The 19,754-nt window shown below is 41.1% G+C and overlaps 1 protein-coding gene across 3 annotated transcripts in view; it reads left to right on the forward strand.

Annotated features, from left to right (window-relative positions):
* Nucleotides 1–756: 756 nt before the first annotated feature.
* LMO3 (LIM domain only 3) overlaps nt 757–19,754 on the forward strand; it is a 57,660-nt gene continuing 38,662 nt past the window's right edge. Inside the window, exons 1-3 of one of the 3 annotated variants that reach the window (XM_040593867.1) lie at nt 757–939; nt 1,158–1,223; nt 8,820–9,033. In XM_040593867.1, coding sequence (XP_040449801.1) covers nt 8,828–9,033 — 206 coding nt within the window. In that variant the 5' untranslated portion in view covers nt 757–939; nt 1,158–1,223; nt 8,820–8,827. Of the gene's footprint in view, nt 1,224–2,167; nt 2,301–8,819; nt 9,034–19,754 lie in introns of those variants that run through there. The other 2 variants (XM_040593866.1, XM_040593865.1) reach the window with 2 other exon arrangements.

Below are 19,754 nucleotides of genomic sequence, written 5' to 3' on the forward strand. Positions count from 1 at the left end.
GGGTGTTCAACACCTATAACACGCCCGTGTCTATTATTCTTTCTTTTCCCCCTCCACCACTAGGTAGAGAATCAGGATCTGTCTTCAGCTCCTGGGACGAGGATCCCGGAGGGGGAAGCGGCTTGTCTTCCTTCAGCCTAAAAAGTGCGGCGCGGGGGGCGGCGGGGGCCGGGGGCGCTGCCGGCGGCGGGCGGGCGGCCGGGGACCGCGCCGGGGACGCGAAACTTTCACGCTGGAGTTTCCACTCCTTCCCGAGCAGCCCACAGCCAGCGCGCAGAGGCAGCGTTTCACCTTCAGGGATTTTTCCTCATTACTCATTAATAGAGAGATATGTATCTTGCCATTTCTCTCTCTCTTTTTTGCGTAGGCAACTTATTTTATTTAAGCAAAGGGGGGGGGGGGCGCGGGAGGGGCGACGCTCCCCTGTTTCCCCGGGTCTGTTCCTGGAGCACTCTCTGGGAAGGTGATCCTGAGCCGCTTCAGTAGAGGTCACTTGTGTGTGCGTGTGTGTGTGTCCCTGGTGTTTGTGTCTAGCATATGCATGTGGTTTTGCTGACTGCACTTGCAGGCTTGTAAATTTTCACCATGGGAAATTACCAACAAAGCCCAATCTGTCTCCTGGCTGCTTTGCACTTTCCGAGGGCGGCTGTACTTGAGCAAGCTGCAGAACGAGAGAGAAAGAGAGAGGGAGAGAGAGAAAGGGGGAGTTGGGAGGGGGGAGAGGAAGGGTGGGTGGAGGGGGAGAGAGGTAAATAGCCTTAAATCGGAAGGGAGCTGCTTCTCTGTGGTCCTCCACAAGAGCTGCCTGGGCTCTGCTGGCTCAGTAATAACTGAGTGACCTTTTCTTTTGCTGTATTATGTCTGGCTGGTAAGGGATTGCATTTTGCAGCTGATAAAGCCCTGACTTCATTCAACTCGGCTCCTCACACGCTGCTTTAGGTAAGTTGTCTTCAGCCAGGACGGAGACAGACAGCCTTGGACTGCAAGATACTAAAAGGAGGACACCTGTAGCTCGGATGCGGTCAACACAATTACTTGGCGGATCCTTGAGGACCTCATTATTTTAAACTTAAAGAATAGCGATCTCCCTCCCCATCTCTCCCACCCCCTCTTTATTTTTTTTCCCCAAACAATGCTTCTTTTTGACCTTTTCCAAGGAGAAGAGCTACAAAGCAGCCACTGTGCTTATTGAACTGCCTCCCCTGTATCGCTTAATTGAGAAGGTAAGTGAGGCAACTGTGTACCTAAGCTTTGGGTCATCTGTGTATGTGTGTCTGCATCACTCTCTCTCTCCCTCTCCCTCCCTCTCTCTGAGTCATAAGCCGGGGCTGCAATACACACACACACACATCTCTGCACTGCAACTTTCACTCAGGCTGCAGCTCTGCTGAGACTGTTTTGTTTAAATCATGTGAGGCTTCATTATTTTTATGATGAGACATGAAATACATGCAAGCGGAGGACGCTGAGCGAAACCCATCCAACTGTACGTCTCGAGAAATAGCAGTCAAAGTTAACAATGAATTGCAGCGCGCACACACACACGCACCGGTTTTATTGTTATTATTATTCTTGCTTCTTCCAGAGCTTCTCGAAACGCGCTGTCAATTATCAAGGGAGTCGGTTAATTTCCCACTCCCCGGCTTTAATCCACAAGCCTCCCCATACAGCAGTTTAATTTGCAACTGGTTCGGTGCAGGGTTAACCCTTTGGGCAGAGCGGAGGGAAGAGCGCGGCTGCTGCCGGGGGGGGCGGCGGGGACGCGCCGGGCGCACACGGGTTGCCGGTGTCCGGGCTCACGCAGCCTCCCTTGGACCGGCGTGGGAGATGGGCAGCCAGGCTGCGGTTATGAAATAGTACTTCTGTCTGCGATCCTTTCTCTTTTTTCCCCTCTTTTTTTTTTTTCCCACCACCCCCCCCCCCCCCCCGCCCCCTTCTCCCTCCATACCCAGCACGATATGGTATGCTAACGCCGCATGTGACAGTTTAATCAAACCCATTTGTTACAACAAAGCTAAGAGACCACTGGGATTATAGGCTTACGGGCAGAGTTCGGGGAGCATGTGGCTTTGTCGCTCGCCACCGCCGTGCGCGGCCGCCGGCTCGGGGTGTGCCGCCCCCCGCCGCCCCCCGCCGCCCCCCCGCCCCCGCGCCCGCCGGCTGCGGCGCGCCGCGCTCCCGCGCACTTGACCCGAGCCGGGGAGGCACTTGCTACTTTTGCCGGGATTTGGTGCTTCAATGAGAAGGAGCTCTCCAGGCGCCCGTAAATCAACTCATGCAGAAAAAGGAGAAAAGTTTTGGTAAGGCGGCGGTCTCCCGCTGCAGCGCGCACCGAGCGGGAGCGGTGCGCTGGGAGGGGGCGCGGGGGGGCGGGGGGAGCGGGGCTCGTTCCTCCGCGACCCTGAACGCGCTGCCGTAGCGAGCGTCTGTGTGTGCGTGTGCTCTGAGGAGACCCGAAATACCGCTGCCTTGGACAGCTGCGTAGGACCGCTGTTCAAAGCAATTAATTGTGCTAGGTGCAACAAATATCGCTACATGCTTCGCCGCCACCTCCCTCTCCCCTCTTCCCCCCCCATCGCCCCATCCCTGTGATGCTTGAAAAGGAATTATTAGCACAAAAGGCTTGAGCGTCTAACTCCAAAAGGGATTCTTTGTTGTAGAGTGTATGTTTCTTATTTATTTTTTTATTTTGCATGTGAGCTGCATCAAAATTGAACTCAGTCTTGCAAATCTCTTGTTGGCCTTTGCCAAGCACTAGCACTTTGCTGCCATGGTAACTGTAATTAAACTGATAAGAGTGGAAAAATGTCAGTATCTCTGAGCCTTGCAGCTGCATTGGAGAAAAAGGGAATCAAATTGGTTCCCAGCACCACTGCTCTAAAAAAGGATGGAGGGAGTGGGGGGGCTGGGGGGAGGAGAGGTGGGGGGGACACGACAGGGGTAGGAACATAGCTAAGCAGCTCCCGTCCCTGAGATCTGGGTACATCTATTTGCTGTGTTGTCCCTTAGGGGGCTGCAGCCTGCAGGGATGCTCTGGGCCAGTGAACAGACAGAAACAAGCTTTTAGGCCCAATCTAGCTTTCAAAAAGAGAAGGGGAAAGAAGAAGAGAAATCTTTTGTTTGGTGTTTCTTGGCAATCGACTAGCCATGTTGGCCAAATTCTTTTAATCTGTATCACTGCTCCCAGCTGTGGGACTGCATTCCCATTTTTAGTTTTTACCTAACCTCTTCTCTTTTCTTTCTTTTTTCCCCCCTGCCTCCCAACCCACCTCCTTTATTAAAAAAATAAAGAAAAAAATCAGATTCCCCTATAGAAGAAGGGGCAGGAAGTGAAGTTTAGTTATACACCGTGGAAAATTAACTCAAAAGTATACAGAAGAGACCATATTCAGAGCACTAAAATCCTTACTTTTATATTTTTTTAAAAAACCCTGAGTGTTATGGAGTTGCGGTTACTTTGTTGTGTTAACTACAGAAGCTGAGACTGTGCGGATGAATGGCACAGAACAAGAGAGCATAATGGAGGCAATCAACCGTTAGGCTGGTTCACAATGCAATCCAGGCAATTAAAAGCTCACCAGAGTTTAAATGAAATGGTTCTACTTATTTCTGTGCACCACACTGCACAGGCTATTATTTATGTCTCTTTTTTTAATTATGATTTCCCTTAAACTGTCAAATAACTCAGAATAGCAGGGTCTCGGAGGCAATAAGAATTTTCCACAGAACAATTTACATGCCAATCTAAAACTAGTTACGACTCCTGATGTGCTACATGCAAGTTCTGAAATGTTTCTTAGCTTCTGAAACCTTAATATTTTTTCTAAGTCTGTGTGTGTATTGTCCTGAATTACTGGAGCTCTGAATGCTTTTAGCATGAAGCTACAAAGTGAGAAGGCATCAGAAAAGTATTCTTTTTATCTTCTACTAGATCTCTAACTCTCTTGTTGACTGCATGTTGTCTGGCAGTTCGCAGTCTTTTAAAGACCAGTGCACTGATACTTAATTTGCTCCAAACTGATTTTTATTTTATTTTGTTTAAGTAAAGGCAAGTTTTCCCTTTCTTGCTGTCTTTGATAGAACGGTGTGCGTCCCTCTGCAATGGAAGTGGTGGTGGGGAGAGTGGTTTTTAAAAGTTTTTCAGTGATCCAGTACATAATAATATCTAACCCTTCATCCCTTAACATGCTTTTCAAAGACTGTCTGTATCACAAACCAGAAACTGAGTTCTGTGCGTCTTGTGCCACACTCAGCACCATCAGGGACCAATCCTGCTTCCAGATGCTACTACATCACTAACAAAATACAGTTCATTATGTTAGATCTTCATTCCCTTTGATTTTTGAGAAGGGTGATGATTGGAGTGAAATGGATTTTTGTTTCTCTGCCTTCCTCCAGGAGCCTCATTTAGCTTTTTCCTGCAATCTTTTCTCTTTATCCTGAAATCATAGTTACAGATCAGTTGACAGTGTTTCATCACACGATAATAACAATAACCGGCAATGGGAGTCAGTTGCATCGAACTTATTTGGTGAGACTGAGGGAAATCCAAAAACCTGCAAATCAGGTTATTAAGTTCTCCCTTCAAAAATCCTAAAGGTGGTGGATGGTGATGAAGTAGTCTTATTCCTGGCACAGCTCTGCAGTTTATGTGCAGTATCTTGGGGACTTGGGGATAGAGAGAGGGAGGGAGGGAGGGAATGGAGGGAAGAATAGAGGAAGCCCTTGGAAGCATATTTGGGTGAAATAAAAAGGGTTTGTTTGACAGTGACAGACTAGGCACTGAAATTTCTCAGTTCTGAGAACAGATCTGCTCTGTGATGCAGAGCATGGGTAGAACTCTGCAGAACTGAAAGGAAAGCTGGGTTTGATGAGTTTTTTTATTTTTATTTTTTTTAAAGCCTGGGTGTAGCACTTACAGAATTGTATGTTTTTTTGGGGAGTGTTCCATAAGTTTTCCTTTCCTGGGGGGGTGGGGGTAGACGAGGGCAGCCAGGCAACAGTGCTGTGTGCTGCTACCTGATATTTCAGCAGCAAGCAGTTCGGATGGTTTTGTGGGTGCTGTCAACCTCTGAAGGGGTCCTTCTGCTGTCCTAAGAAATAAATGGGTACTTAAACCACAGCCTGTGAAAAGCTGGCTGACAGTAAGCTGCAGGTATTCTTACTGCCAAATTAAGAGAGCACTAAAAATACATGAGCGCGTATCTGAAAAGTATAACTGCATTGGAGATCTTATGGGAACATTAAAGGGAAGAGAGATGGTCTGTGAGATGATCTGCATTAAGGTGGCTCATACAATACAGAAAAAAGGAATAAAATGTTTTGTTTTCAAAATTAAGTGATTTAATCCAGGGCATGTGAAGAAATTGCATCTGCAAGGAATTCGGAGATATGTAAAATGCTTCTTGGAGTGCTGTTTTGTGCTCTGTTTTGTTTAGAACCTTTCTACGCTTCAAAAAAAGAGTAACTTTTTTTTATAATGATGCCGTAGTTTGGGGATATTTTTTTTTAAAAAAACCCTTTCATTAAAATAGAAGTGGCTTCATTGCAAGTAAAGTGCGAAAAGATCAGACCCATCAGAGCAGAAAAGCATTCCTTCCCTCCAAAAACTGCTGCAGATTGAATTCCTAATCTGAAGATGCTGCCAGTGGGATGTCAGCACCACCTTCTCCCTCAGCCTCAGGGAAGTAAGAAGTGCAGGATTGCTAACACTACTTCCTGGGGTTGTCTGCCCCTTTTTACTCGGCTCTACACGGAGAGTTTGGGCTAACCAACATGAATGACAGCGCTCCGTCTAGTTTTCTCATGTATCAAAAAATCACAAAAACCGTGCAGGGGTATGTGCAAGATTGTGCAAGCTGCAGTTTTATTTATAATACTGTAACCTTGTGTTTGCAGCATATACCTCAGGAATTATCAGGCTGGATTATTGCAATTTGCTCAGATATTTGCTTGTTTAGTGGTGTTTCTGTAGCATGTTATTCCCTTCAGACAGCACAGGACAGTAGATCAGCCTGGATCAGAGACTGTCAGCCTCCACACTCTAACCCGCTTCCTTATCAGGAGACAAAATTTTTACATTAAGATTTTTTTCTTTAAAGCCTTTAACTGTGCTAGCTCCTAGTTTATCCTGGTTTCCCTCAAGCTAAAGATTAAAGTCCTACAACAGCCCTTCATGCTTCTGAACTTTTCTACTGAGTTCCAAGAAGTTGATACAAATTGTGGCCAATTTTATGCGTTTGTCCTCTATGTGGCTGAAGAGGGGGGCTGGGAATTAGCCTGTTGTTGGCACTTAACAGGTATTTATACTCTACGGTGATATGCAGCTTTACAGATTACGGCTTTTTGACCAAGCGAAAGTATTAAGAGTTGCAACAGGACTTCCGTTTACAGTCTGGTATAGTTACTTTAGCAAAATTCTCTGATCTTTTCCCTGCTTTTAGTCATTAATTTGTAGCCATGTTATTTTGTTGCCTCATGTATGTAACCTGGATTCAGAGGAGTTAGTTGGCAATTGAAAATACTGTAAAGGCTCAGTCTTTGTCTCATGGTGCTTGCTCGAGACAAGAGGTGCGCGTGTTTGTTCCCAGATCTGCCACAGACTCACTGTGGAGTCCTGTGCAGGTCGCTGGATCCCATCCTTGTGAACGAGGAACAGATCTTACCTACTTGTAAATGGTGCAGGAGCTATGAGAATAGCTTTGGCTGGGGAGTAATGGGAAGGCAGCAATGCATTTTTTTATACCTACTGGTAGAAAAATACAGACCTTATGCTTTTGTTACGAGCTTTGTACGTTATGCAGCAATACTGCTGTGGTACTTCAGGGTGCCTACTAGGAGAGCTGTCTACATATAACTGAATGGCTTATTTAACAGATAAATAGATCACTCCAAAGTGTGTAATAGAGTGTGTTGCAAAGGGGGGAGCAAGGCTGTTATGTTCATACGTCACAGTAAAAATTGTTATTTCTAATTTAGTGATCAGCTTCGCAGGTGAAACTTGGGAGTTCGGCTTGGCAACCTTGGAAAGCCACCTAAACTAGCTGTACAGTTGCCGTGGTCCACATAAATTCAATGTGTTCAACATACACCTAGAGAACCCTGGGACACCTCAGCCAGCATAGCATTTAGCCTCTTGTCTTTGTAGCGCTAATACCCATAAAGGCACACTGTAGTGTTGCTTCAAAGATTACACTCATTTTTGTGTTTTCCTTATGAAAGCATTTTAAAAAACAAACCAAAACCAAACCAAACAAAAATCCAAACCCCTACTTGTTCATATTCTAGCTTCTTGAGCCTGCATGTTTGTAGTGGTGTCTTAGAGCACTAGCTGAGATCTGGTGATGGAAGCTGGGACTGTAAAGCTTCCTTAACACTAGGTAGTACAGCATTCTTGATGAGGAGCTCTTGAATTTTCTTCCTTGTTACAAGACTCTGATTTGACCTTTCCCAGTCTCTGCATAATAACAGGGTGCCATACCCTGAATTTTGGGGTACGATTTGCATGTTGGCAACATAATTAATTCCCCAGTCTTGACAAATTCTCATTGTAATATTCAGATGCACTCTAACGAGTACCATTTTTTAAGCTACATCTCTGATTGGCTTTAAAACAGTGAGATAACCTAATAATTGAAAAGCATGTCAGTTCGTTCTTTCTCTCTGGTGCCTGTTTGATGTCCAACAAATCCACAGGGCTATGATTCTGCTTATTCTAAGAAATTACTTTCAGAGAATTGGTCTGAGTGTAATGGGATGGCAGCTCATGCGATTAACCAAGAGAGAGCAGTCTGTAAGCACTTTGGGGCAGTGACCTTCTCTCCCCATTTACTGTAAAACTGAGGGCAATCGATTTTTGTATGGATCTCTGGAAGCTGGCTGCGGTGCTCTGCGTACCATTGCTCAACTGTGTTCCACTTTTACCAGTTCCTCCTTTTAAACAGGGGTTCAAGTGTTTGAATTGTTATTTAAATGCTCTCTGCTGTTACACCAAAAGGTATACATACTGAATGGATATTGCTGTACTCCTTGTCCTGAACTAGCGGTTGGCTAAAATTGGGATTGGAAAGTTGGGCAGAGGGTTTTTTTCTATGTTTGGGGTTTTTTCCCTTGGTTTTCATTGACAAACTAGCGATCTCTGACCTTGTCCAGATTATTTAAAATTAGATTTTTCACAAGGTCCTTACACTGGAGGTTGTAACTGGAGATGTTGGTACTGAAATCTCTGGAAATCTGATCACTTAGTTCATGTGTCTAACAAGAACTGAAATCTTAAAAAGCAAAACACCCCCCTAGCTAACACCAAAATGTGTGTCAGACCTTGAAAATCCAGCTTTGTGCCTCCAATAGCTTCAGTCTTTTCTCCTTTAGAATCTGGAGTGCTTTCATATTTTATAAAGGTAATGCAAATAGGTCCAAATATGGAGAATTTAGCTATGTTTGCCATCATAGATATGCTGTTTATTTAAACTTTTGGTTGCTAGTTTGGATAGTTTGGGCAAAAGTGGATGACTTTTCAACTGAACTGTTATAATTTTTCATTTTAATTTTTTTAATCCTGTTTATTTTCATCAAAGACACCAGGTAAATGAGGTGTTAAAGAGAAGCTGTGGAACTTAGAGCAGAAACTTCTTCTGCTCTCAAATTTATCTTAACGTTGTTTTCAGCTTGCTGTGGACTATCTAGGTTATTTCATCTACACCACGGCTTTTTTAATGAACTGGGTGTGGGGGCAGTGGCGAGGTGAAGGAAGAAAAGGACAAGACTAGCACTGGAGAGAATATCTATTTTCACTCTTTTCTTGTCTTGTTGTGTTTCAGGTATACAAATGCTCTCAGTCCAGCCAGACACCAAGCCGAAAGGTTGTGCTGGCTGCAACCGTAAGATTAAAGACCGGTATCTTCTAAAGGCCCTGGATAAATATTGGCATGAAGACTGCCTGAAATGTGCCTGCTGTGACTGTCGCCTGGGGGAGGTGGGCTCTACCTTGTACACCAAAGCCAACCTTATCCTTTGTCGCAGAGACTATCTGAGGTAGGCCACATCCTTCTTATGTTGACTGACAAAACTTGGCAATTCTGTTCAGTCCATCCTATGTCGTCGCTATTGCATAAGTGGTACGTGAGGGCTGCAAGGCCAAGTATATGCAGAGGATGAGAAAACAAATACTGAAATATGGAGATAAACAAAAAATCTTATCAAAGAGCACAGGTAACCAGGTCGTGCAGGTGGTTGCCAGTTTTCTGATGATAATTTGGGGGTCCTGTGCTTAGAGGATGAAGAGAGTAAACCTCTTTCAGACTTCCCACAGCATTGTGCTCTGGAGGGGCTGGTGGTCTTCTCCTCCTAGCATCATGGTGGTGGCCAGGCATAGTGGCCTGAACCCCCATGTGTGGTTTTCTCGAGCTCCAGTGCAGGGTTTGAGATCTGTAAGTGAGGAGTGCTCCACTCCACTTTACCCACTTTCGTCCTCTTAGTTTGCCAAGGGATTTCATTTGTGGCACTGGAAGCTTTTATGAACATTGCCACTTAGCTGTTAGAAGGTGGACCAAGATGACCAACTGTCCTCCCCGTGCTAAACAACTGTGCAGCTAGTAGGCTCAAACCCATTCTTGTCCTTATTTAACTCCATGACCTGGGTTGCTGGGTAGCCTGTTGCCACTTCTCAGAGACAGCAAATCATTGCCTGATTTTCTATCTTCTTATTTGCTTGTGGACCTAGGTTCTCAAAAGTATTTGAGGTATAATTCATAGCAAAGTACTGAGGAGCAAACACCCGGCCAGTTTATTTGCAGATTGTATGTGAATAAATAGGGCTACTTTGCAGAAGCTGAGTTTAATCAGGAAGTTTAGTCTCCCTAGGCTCTCAATAGTAAATAGAGAGAAAAGGCTCCTCCGGGGTGATTCAGAGCACCTATTTCCTATAGGAGCACCTTTCCTTTGTTCCCTGTGGAGGGGGCCTAATGAGACTAGCTGCTCCAGGCTAATGTGAACTTCTGGGAATATTTTCGCTGCCCCTGTAGTGAAGCCTTTTCCTTTTAAAGGGACATTCAAATCAGTAATACATTGGGGAAAAATTAAAATTCTCTTTGAATGTGTAAACTCAAAAGTTCCGTTTAAGCACAGGTACCAAATAGGAGGTTCCCACACACTGATCAGTTCGTAGGCTGCAAAACACGGGTAGGTTGGAGGAACAGGAATCAAGACTAAAGTGTTAACAGCTATTGGTACTTGGACTCTCCGTGTTTTAACCTGTTGTTTCTGGAGTGGAACAAATCCATTCACAAATGCGTTGTGCGTTTGTTGATCTGGGGCTGCAAGGCAGACCAGGTTCTTTAGTTGTGGACTTGGACTACTTAGCGGTACAGGTGCTCTGCTACCTATAAAAACTCTCAACTGAATGCAAGATAGAGCACTGGGAATTTAGCATAGTCTGCATCTTAAAGCCATTGTGTTAAAACTGCCAAAAAAGTAGGTAATAAAACCTGACTTCCACAACCTGGCAGGGAACTGTTTAAATAGAAGGGAATTGTCATATGTGAACCTAGTTCACTTGTGATCTTGAAGCATGTGTCTATAGAGAGGGGTCAGAATGGCTTCTGGGGAAGGTAACATCCTAATTTTTAAAACCCATTTTAAGAATCTTTCTACAACAAGTGCCTGCAGGACTGAGAAAACTCTGCTATGGCTGTTTAATCCAAGTTCCGTATTTACTGGAGACTTTGAACTTACTGAATTTCCCAAGTGCTAGTGCAGTGGATCTAATGTTTTAAAATCAAGTGTCTAAAATAAAAACCAGAATTGTTCTAGTAGTACAGGTATGAGCAAAGCATTTCCCTGGCACAGATGCATACACACACACACTGTTGCTCTCTCGTCTTTGAAAGTCTAACAGCAGTAAATATTTTGCTAACAGACTGTTAAAATTCATACTAAATGATTCAGAGAAAAGAGACTGTATTTTCTTATCTGTTATGACCACATTAAAAACTGGTCAGCTATTTATTCATACACAATATTTACTTTTGCACCAGTGAAACCAGCATACATGAGAAGTCCTATAATCAGTTTTAAGATGGTTCTGGGTTTTGTCTTTGGGTTTATCAAGTCTTAATGAAGCTATCTTGTCATGAGCCTTCTTTTTAGTGGTACTTGTGAGTGCATAGATTTAAGCTTGGTATTTACACTAAACTTCAAACTGATGCACTTAAGGTAATTGCAGATAGTCATCTGCGTCATTGCATCTTATCTACTTAGTTATACAGTGAACCTATAACAGTGATCTGTAGATCACTTGCTAATACAGAAACTAGTTAATGTTCTCTACCTCTGTAGGCAAACAAGCTTTCATATTTAGCAACTCACTTGATATTAAAGAAAAATTACTTTGTACTAATGATCAGATTAGGGTTCGATTACAGTTTCAAACTACCCTCTCAATTTTTTTTTCTTTTTAACCGTAAAGGGAGTCTTTGCTATATATAAAACTGTTCCAGCTTCCTATTAATTTATGTGGTGCCCTCTAGAGGATATGTGGCTTGAATGATACTATAAAGAGTAAAATTGCTTATTAACTTGTCTCTCTGTGTTCATTATGCCTTTCAATAAGACAGCCATTCCACAGATGCTATAAGCACTAATGTAGCCAGTTTGGGTGCTTTAACATTCGTGGTTAAATTTGCAAACTGTGTGATTGTGTCTTTGGCTATTTGCAAAGATACTTCAGTAGCTCTCATTTAGAGATGCCTGCCAAAAACCTAAACCCTCCCTCGGCCCTGATGCACGTTCTTGTTCTGCATTTGAGCCCTGAGGTACCTGCTTTGAGCTCTTTATAAATACTCTGTATCTTCAGGACTTCAAAACTTGCTTTGCTTTAGTGTTCTCCTTTGGTAAAATTAGTTGATTTTACTATATTAAAACCTTTTTCTTGGGGGGGAGGGGGGAGTTGAGGGGGATGGAAGAAATCTTTAATGAGGTAATGAGTTTGGAAGATGCTTTGAATGTGAGAGGCTTTACTCTGGAATCTGATTCATATAAACCGCTCCAGTGTTTTCAGAGGTGGTGTACAACACCAAGGGTATTAGGGTGGCCACAGCAGGAATGAACTCTGTTTTGTTAACGAGGATGAGAACTGACTTGAGTAAAGAAAGGACTCAATGATAGAAATAACACACTCTGTAAAAATGATATGCAGAGTATAATTCCCCTGCAGGCTTCTGTCTCCTGCTTATACACTCTTGGGTTAGAAAGTGAAGACTTAATGTAAGGAATTTAGGCTTACGCCAATATTTCAAGTCCATCTACAGTAAGTGAAATATGTAAGAAGGTTCTCCCCCCCCCCCCCCCCCCCCCATTTTTCCCTCCAGAGCTGTATGGTGACATCTTAATGTATCAGCCTATCCTGCTCTGTCCTCTCTTCTGACTGGCAGCACGTCCATTTACAAGCACAATATTCCCTTTGAAATCTGTCATTACTGCCATTAATGACCAGTCGTTATGTTAACAGCCCAAGGGCTGTTAACATGTCAAACTGGTTGTTAACTGGAATGTTATTACTTATTTAAACCGCAGGTATGAGTTGTGTGAAATGTGCGCGTTCTGGGCTGCTCCTGCTCAAAACAACAGGGAAACAGCGGAGCGTTTGCCTTTGGGGTGCCAAGGGATTTGCTTTCTGTTCCATCTGCTCGTTTGATTTCTGCATATTTGTACGGTCCTCCTACCCCTGGGCAGCCCCCTAATTTCAGGTGCAACTGTGTGCAATCCTGTCTTTTAGCTTTGTGTGCAAATGGGCAGCCGCGGATATTTCCAGATGCACAGTAATGCCTGCCGCACATTTGAGATTAATATCTGGCCCCTAAAAGTGTAAAATGAAAGACCGACAATTACATGTAACTCAGTTGTATTAAATAATGAGCTTCCTTGGATGCAGCGAAAATATGAAAGTACAGCTGTGCGAAGCTAGTAGCAATGTAGGTCAATCACCCTTTTCACTTAGGTTTTTAACTACGCAAACCCTGCTGAGCGACCAATGACTACAAAGTGCTGTTTCATTCCTATTTAATTTTGGCAGCATTTTACTGAAGAGCAGGCATTCATGCAGCTAAATTATCTTCACCGTTTCTGGTTTTAAGTCCAGCTCCATGACACTAAATGTTGGAGTGCATATCTCTTAGTAAACACAAAGAATATGGTTTCTGATTATTTTTTTTTTCAAATCCATTTCTTAACATGGAAATTGAATTAGAACTTTTATTACTTTTTGCATAATTTCCCTAGCCAAGCAAAGAGATTATAGGAAAAAGATTAACAAAACTAATATATTGGGGTGAAATTCTTGGCCTTAAAACACATCTAGAACCTTTTCAGGGATGGGGAAGATGGTGACTCAAAAGTTTACCACCCCCACCATCTAACCTTGGTATTGATTTCAATTGTAACACTCTGCAGACTTTAAAAGTACCACTGAATGGCTATGAAAATGAGTAGATCACTATTCCTGAGGAAAGGGGCAGGTAGTGTTGGGTCTTTTCTACCCCACTTGCTGGTTCAAAGACCTAATGCAAGCTAAGGTTTTTTAAAACACAGATATTAGATGAGATCTTGTAAACAATGAGATGTGACTACAGAAAGTAAGGTGTTCAACCATAAGCATCGTAAAGATGCTGTGTCTGTAAAATATTTAGTTTGTGAAAGGATGCAGACTGAAAAAGTAGAGTTTAGGAAACTGCCTTCTTCTGTACAACTACTTGCACTCTAAAGGCAGTTACTATTAAAAAAAAAAATTCTTATGTAGGAGCACTTAGACTTAACATGTCTTGTGGCCTTGTACTGATTAGAAGATCTTGTTTCTCTCTCGTGTCCTGAAAAGCGCACATTAAGTATCGTAGACACCTAAGATAATCAGTTTTCTTAAACACACGTATAAATCTATATGGGTATTTTCCCAGGTAGTGGGTTATAAGGTGTTTCCAAAATGACACCTCAGTATGATTCTTGCCCAGCTTGATTAAATAAGGGTAGATCTTTAAAGATTGAGGTGCACTGAGTTTTCAGGAATATTGAGGTATTTACAGAAGTGAGGCTTAAGAGAGCTTTGCTTTCTTCACTAAAGCTTTGTAGAACTGAACCTTATTTATACACCAATATCGTTGTTGCAATGCATTCAAGTATTCAAGGGAGTACTAGTTTGCAGGAATAGGACCTAAAATATTTTAAAGTATGCACACATACGGTAGATGCAGTGGTCTACTTGTTCTAATTTTGCAGTGTGAGGTTAACATTCTTCTAAATTGACATGAATTGCACTATTTAGCAGATCTTAAAAAAAAAAAAGGGGGGGCAGGGGCGGGGCAAGAATACTCCCACTAACTGCCAAAGGTTTTGAAACCCTCCAAGCACCTTAACATTTGTTGGAAGGGGTAAGGGTGTACCACAAGGAAAGTAATGCACGTATGCACAGTTAATCTACCCAACTTGCAAAGAATAATGCTTTTGATTTAGTTACACTCTGGTTAGTTTAGCTTGTTCTTATTTTAGTTCATCTGTGATAGCTTTTAATAAGAAACATTCAATTAAGCTGTTAAAATTGGTGTTTAAGTCATGCTGAAACGCTGTAAAATATGTGTACTCAAGTTTGACGCTCTTCAGTAGTTCCATGTGTTTCACTGTATCTGCTGGTATTTTTCTTCAAAGCTGCCAAATTTTTAATAATTGTTATTTTTAGTGGCTTTAAAATACACAGTTTAATTTCCGAGAATGTGAATGGTCCCTCTTATAAACCTTCTTGCAAAGCCAGACGCTTCTCATGTGTTGTCAAAATACCTCATTAACCCCCTGGAAATGTTCAAAGAATTTCAGGAGACTCTTCAGATGAAAGTACAGTGCCTTTTAAAGCCTGTCCTACAGCTCTTCATTACCTTACTTAAAATATGGTGGAAAATTATTTTACTACAAAGATTTTGTCAATACATAACAGCTTAATAAAGCTTAATAATAGCGATGATTTTGGGGCAGCCTAGGTAAGTCCACAGTGCCAGAAGATGGAATAATCTTTTTGGTGAAAGAGCAGCGATTCATAGGTCTGCTTAATATTTTCTGTAACCTCTTTAAAAGAAATGTAACTTTCTCGATTTTATCCTTGCTGAATTTTCCCTCAGAAGTGACTTTGTGACTAGTGGTTTTATGAAATGTTTAAAATAATACCCATATTAAAATGATTTACTTCAGGAGTAAATATCATCAGCTATATTATGATGTGGTTTCACATCCAAGGTTTAATTGGAAACTCTCTGCATTTTTGGCCAGAAGCATATGTGAAACAATGCATCTACGTGTAATGTAATAGAAGAATATTTAGCTCATATTGCCTAGCGCAGAGATACCTTTAAGGAATTCTGATTTCTGCTACATATCTGTTCCTTTAAAAAAAAAAAAAAAAAGCCAAAGTTATTTGTTTGAAATTTTAATTATCTTTTGGGGGCATTTTATCCAAAACTGAAAAACTAGTATCAACTATGTAATTAAAAAAAAAAAAAAAAGTTTCTTACTGAATTTTGTTATGTTGTATATGCTATATTCTTCAATGTTCCATGTAATTATAGCATTCCTTCTTGATGTGAAAGTTTGAATAATACGTAATAATCGAGATGTACAACACTGTTGCATGCTTTCAGCCCTCCTGACTTAAGTATTGCTTTCTGCTTTAATTTCTCACTGAAATTAAATGGATTCATGGTGTATTTGGAAACCAAAGTACATAGTATGTAATATTCAAGTGACTTCTAAATGAAATTGGTCTTAATTATTGCTGTCCTTAGGAATCCTTATTTTGATTATACCTTACTGAATGCATTGGTTTTTTTGATGGCTAACTTCCTAATGGGTTCCTTAGTATAGTGATGGATTACCTAAGTAATAGTTGCAAGCTTACTTTTTCTTCTGGTCAAAATATTCTTGAATTTTTGAAGTTTTTCAGATACAAATATCTGAAGCAGTGAGTCTATGTTGTTAAGAAAGCTTTACATGTTTCACACATATTTCCCTTTAACATAATTCTGGTACTGTTGTTTTATTCCTTCCTGGGGCTGGTTCTTGCATATTCTGAATCAATTAGCCTTTTGACAATCAAGTCTCACTGTATGTGATTGGTACTTTTAGAAATGGCTATGGATAGAAGTAGATTCATGTTTTAAAAGAGGAAAGGCTGTTCAAGTTGCCTTTAGAATGTATTGCTCTTTTAGAGGTATGTATGAATCTATCAAATTATCATCTTCCTGAAAAAGGAGGGATGGAAGAGGTAGCTGTACCTGATGGGGGGGGGGGGGGGGGGGGCGAGGAATATGTAGTGGGCTAGAAATAACTAAAATACGGACTTACAGAAACTGCTGGTTCCGCTTCTTTCTATTATTTAGAAAGGTATTCAAAACCCCTGAAACATATCCTGGGTCAAAAATTTTCAAAAGTAGCCTCAGATTTTGACCACATACCAGTGAAAATATAAATTACTTAAACAACAGGAATAAGTAGTTCAATCAAATTTGATCTTTAGCAAGCCATGTATCAAAATAAAACAATATGCAGCTAAGATACCTTGAAAGCTCTCCATCTGCATGATATCTCCACGATACTAATCTATTTATGCAGAAATCATGGTGGAATTCTGTACCCCACATTACTTGCAAAATGACCACAGTTCTGTCTCCTCTAAAACCACATAAGACAGGCTTTAGATGTATGCTAACAGTTAAGCGTCTTGATAGCCCCATGGCAATCAGTAAAGTTAGCTGCAGGCTTAATTTAAGTATGTGCTAAAATGCTATGATGGAGTGCCAGTATAGTGTATTCACAATTCTGTATATGAATCAAATCGGAACAGTAGCTACCAACAACTGGAGAGTATTTAGCATCTATTTTTTTTCAAAGAGCACAATGGTCCCAATTATTAACTGCGCAATATTTTCCTTTGGGATTAGAGTGAACCCTGCTTATCTAGTTTATAACAAAACACAACACAAGGGAACTTTTCACTAGCAGAAAATTGCTACTTTTTTATAAAAGAGAAGAGCATGTTCAGCTATGGAATGATGTTCCTTGGGAAATTCTTCTGCAGGTCTTGAGTGAAGTGTCATTCTGCAGTACTGGAATTTAAGCTCTTCATCTTTTTTTTTCTTTTCTTTTTTTTTTTTTCCAAAAATGATAATGACTTATGTTGGCACATAGTGGATAAAAGTGAGAATTGCTCAACATGCAAAGATTATTTTGGGGGAGGCAAGAGTAGATTTTATAGATTTTTTTAGAATCCATCAAGGATTTTATTGTATCTTTTCTACCATTTGAGGGAGGTGAGAGTAAGTGAGAGTAAGTCGTTATACATTTAGATATACTGTAAGTGATGATATATTGGACTAGTTAGGAAGACGACATACTATACCAGGTAGCAAATGTCCCCTTGCTCCTTGTATTGCTGCTTTCATATTGCACCTTTGTGTTGAACAAAGCTCGAACCTGTGGACTTTATGTACAGGAGTTATCACTTTTCTCCTCTTGATACTAAAACTTGCAAAATGCTTGTGAATCAAACCTGACTTTTGTTGAGGACAAGCTTCCAAGTCATAAATATTGGCATACGCAGAGTCTCACGTTCTAGCTCAGTGAATAGTATTTATTATATTATATGAATAGTATTTATTATATTATAAACTTGCATTGAACAGTAGTATTGTTCCACCATGGGACAAAATAAATGTTATTTTTATTTTATAATGTTATTTCTTTGCAGATACTTTAAGGAGAAAGACATATTAGAGCAAAGTTGATGCAAATACAGATTTAATAATTGATTCCCTCCTTTAAATACATCTGCTCTAAGAAACAGAGGAATTTATTATTGCTAATCAACTTCTAAAAATAGTTCTAGTAACAATCACTGAACTTGGTTTTGTGTGTTAGATAAAATTTTAGGGAGGATTTCTAGGTGCAGTGATTGTATAAGTGAGTTACAGGCTACAGATTAGGGATGGTAATAATTTCAATTACTGTGAATTATTGTCTTAGTTCTGTCACTATGGTTGCTTCTACATAAATCTTGTTTTTTTGAAGTCAGGACTGTTACCTTCAGAGCTACTACTCTTTCTCAAAATTTGCATTAAAAATTAAGATTTTTTTGTTTGCTTGTTTTAGATAGTAGAAAACTTCAAAATTTATCTTCCAATAAACAAATTGTGTTTCTCCACTTTCTAATTTGTATTAAACAAATTTTACAGAGAATTCGGAAGTTTCTAGGATTTGAGATTTGGGCTTGCCAAAAAAATCCCCAAAACTTTTCAAATAAATCTTTATGAGCCTAATGTGTCTGCCTTGCACAAGGTGTCAAGAAGGGGAAGGGCAGTCTCAATAAGGAGCTGTTCTGTACTAGTTTGTGCTGGCTTCCTTATTTGTAATATGATACATTTAAGAACACTTTATACTAAAATAACATTAACCCTAATCCTACAAATGTATACTACATGCTTGACTTGATGTACCCTGAATAATCCTATTGAAAGCTATAGGGCTTATTAATTTAGAAATATGCCTTAGTAAAGCCAAATATTTGACATTGGCATGGCTTTGCCTGCAAACCTCTTGAATTGCTGTGTCCTTGTTTTGCATATGCTACGTACTGTACTGTACAGTGATTACCCCTTAGCCACAGCATAACAGCCCTTCCAGGACCCCTGGTCAAGGGAGAGCTCAAAGCCACAACTATGCTCCTTGCCAGGCACCTTTCTGCCGTGTCTAGGATGTCAGTCAAAGTTTTGACACCTGTAACAACCTTGCCCTGTTTCTCTCTGATGGAAAGAGTGGTTCTTTGTATGCTAATCCTACATACCGCTGCCCCCAAATCAAACTGCTAGTGGATGATTTTAGGGTCTAATTCTAGGCTTGTCTCTACAACCCATTGGCAGCTCATGGACTCTGCTCACCACAGTTTCCCTGAGAGACAGTGGTAGGAGGTGCGACAAAACTTTATTAAAAATCCCTGGAACTCTGTGTTGATGTTTGTGCATCTTGGGTTCTCTATACACTCCCTCTTCATGCTCCAAAATTGTGCTAATGAACTTGTCCTGTGTACTTAGCAGCTTCAGAATTCTAGAAGGGTGTGTTCATTTTTATTAAGGTATTAAATTCATGCATTTTTATGCTCCATATAATATTAAGAAAAAATATCCAGCATGTCTTTATAACAGGGAGCACTACAAAATAAATTTAAATATGTCTTTTCTGCTCAGAATTTCACTTCTTAAAACAATCTTAAAACCTAGAGGAAACGCTGCAAACATTGCAGCAAATGCGCTGGTTTTAATGAGCCTGGCTGTACACCGAAGTTAGCCAAGAGCGCTTCCCCCAGCACCTTCTTACCTAATTCAGTCATAATGCAGAGTGAACCGCTAGTAAAAAGAGCCAGCAAGCAAAACAAAGAGACATGACTACTTCGTGAGCACACATCCAACGATGGGTGTCTTCTGTGCTCTTTTGAGGTCTTTCATTACGATCCCTGATGTGTCCCTGTCAGGGTCCCAATTACTCTCCGTCTCCAGGTGCAGAACAGCCTGAGCATTTTCCTCTAATAGCAATAACAGTATCTTACTACTTCTCTGTATTTCTTACATCTTCTAAGTAGGTTCTCATCTGATAATTATAGACAATATATATATTTTATAAGAGCATATCTGAAATGCATAGGGTAGGTGCTAGCACCCATTGCAATTTCTTAA

The sequence above is a fragment of the Falco naumanni genome, chromosome 5 (genome assembly GCF_017639655.2).
Source record: "Falco naumanni isolate bFalNau1 chromosome 5, bFalNau1.pat, whole genome shotgun sequence".
Classification (NCBI taxonomy): domain Eukaryota; kingdom Metazoa; phylum Chordata; class Aves; order Falconiformes; family Falconidae; genus Falco; species Falco naumanni.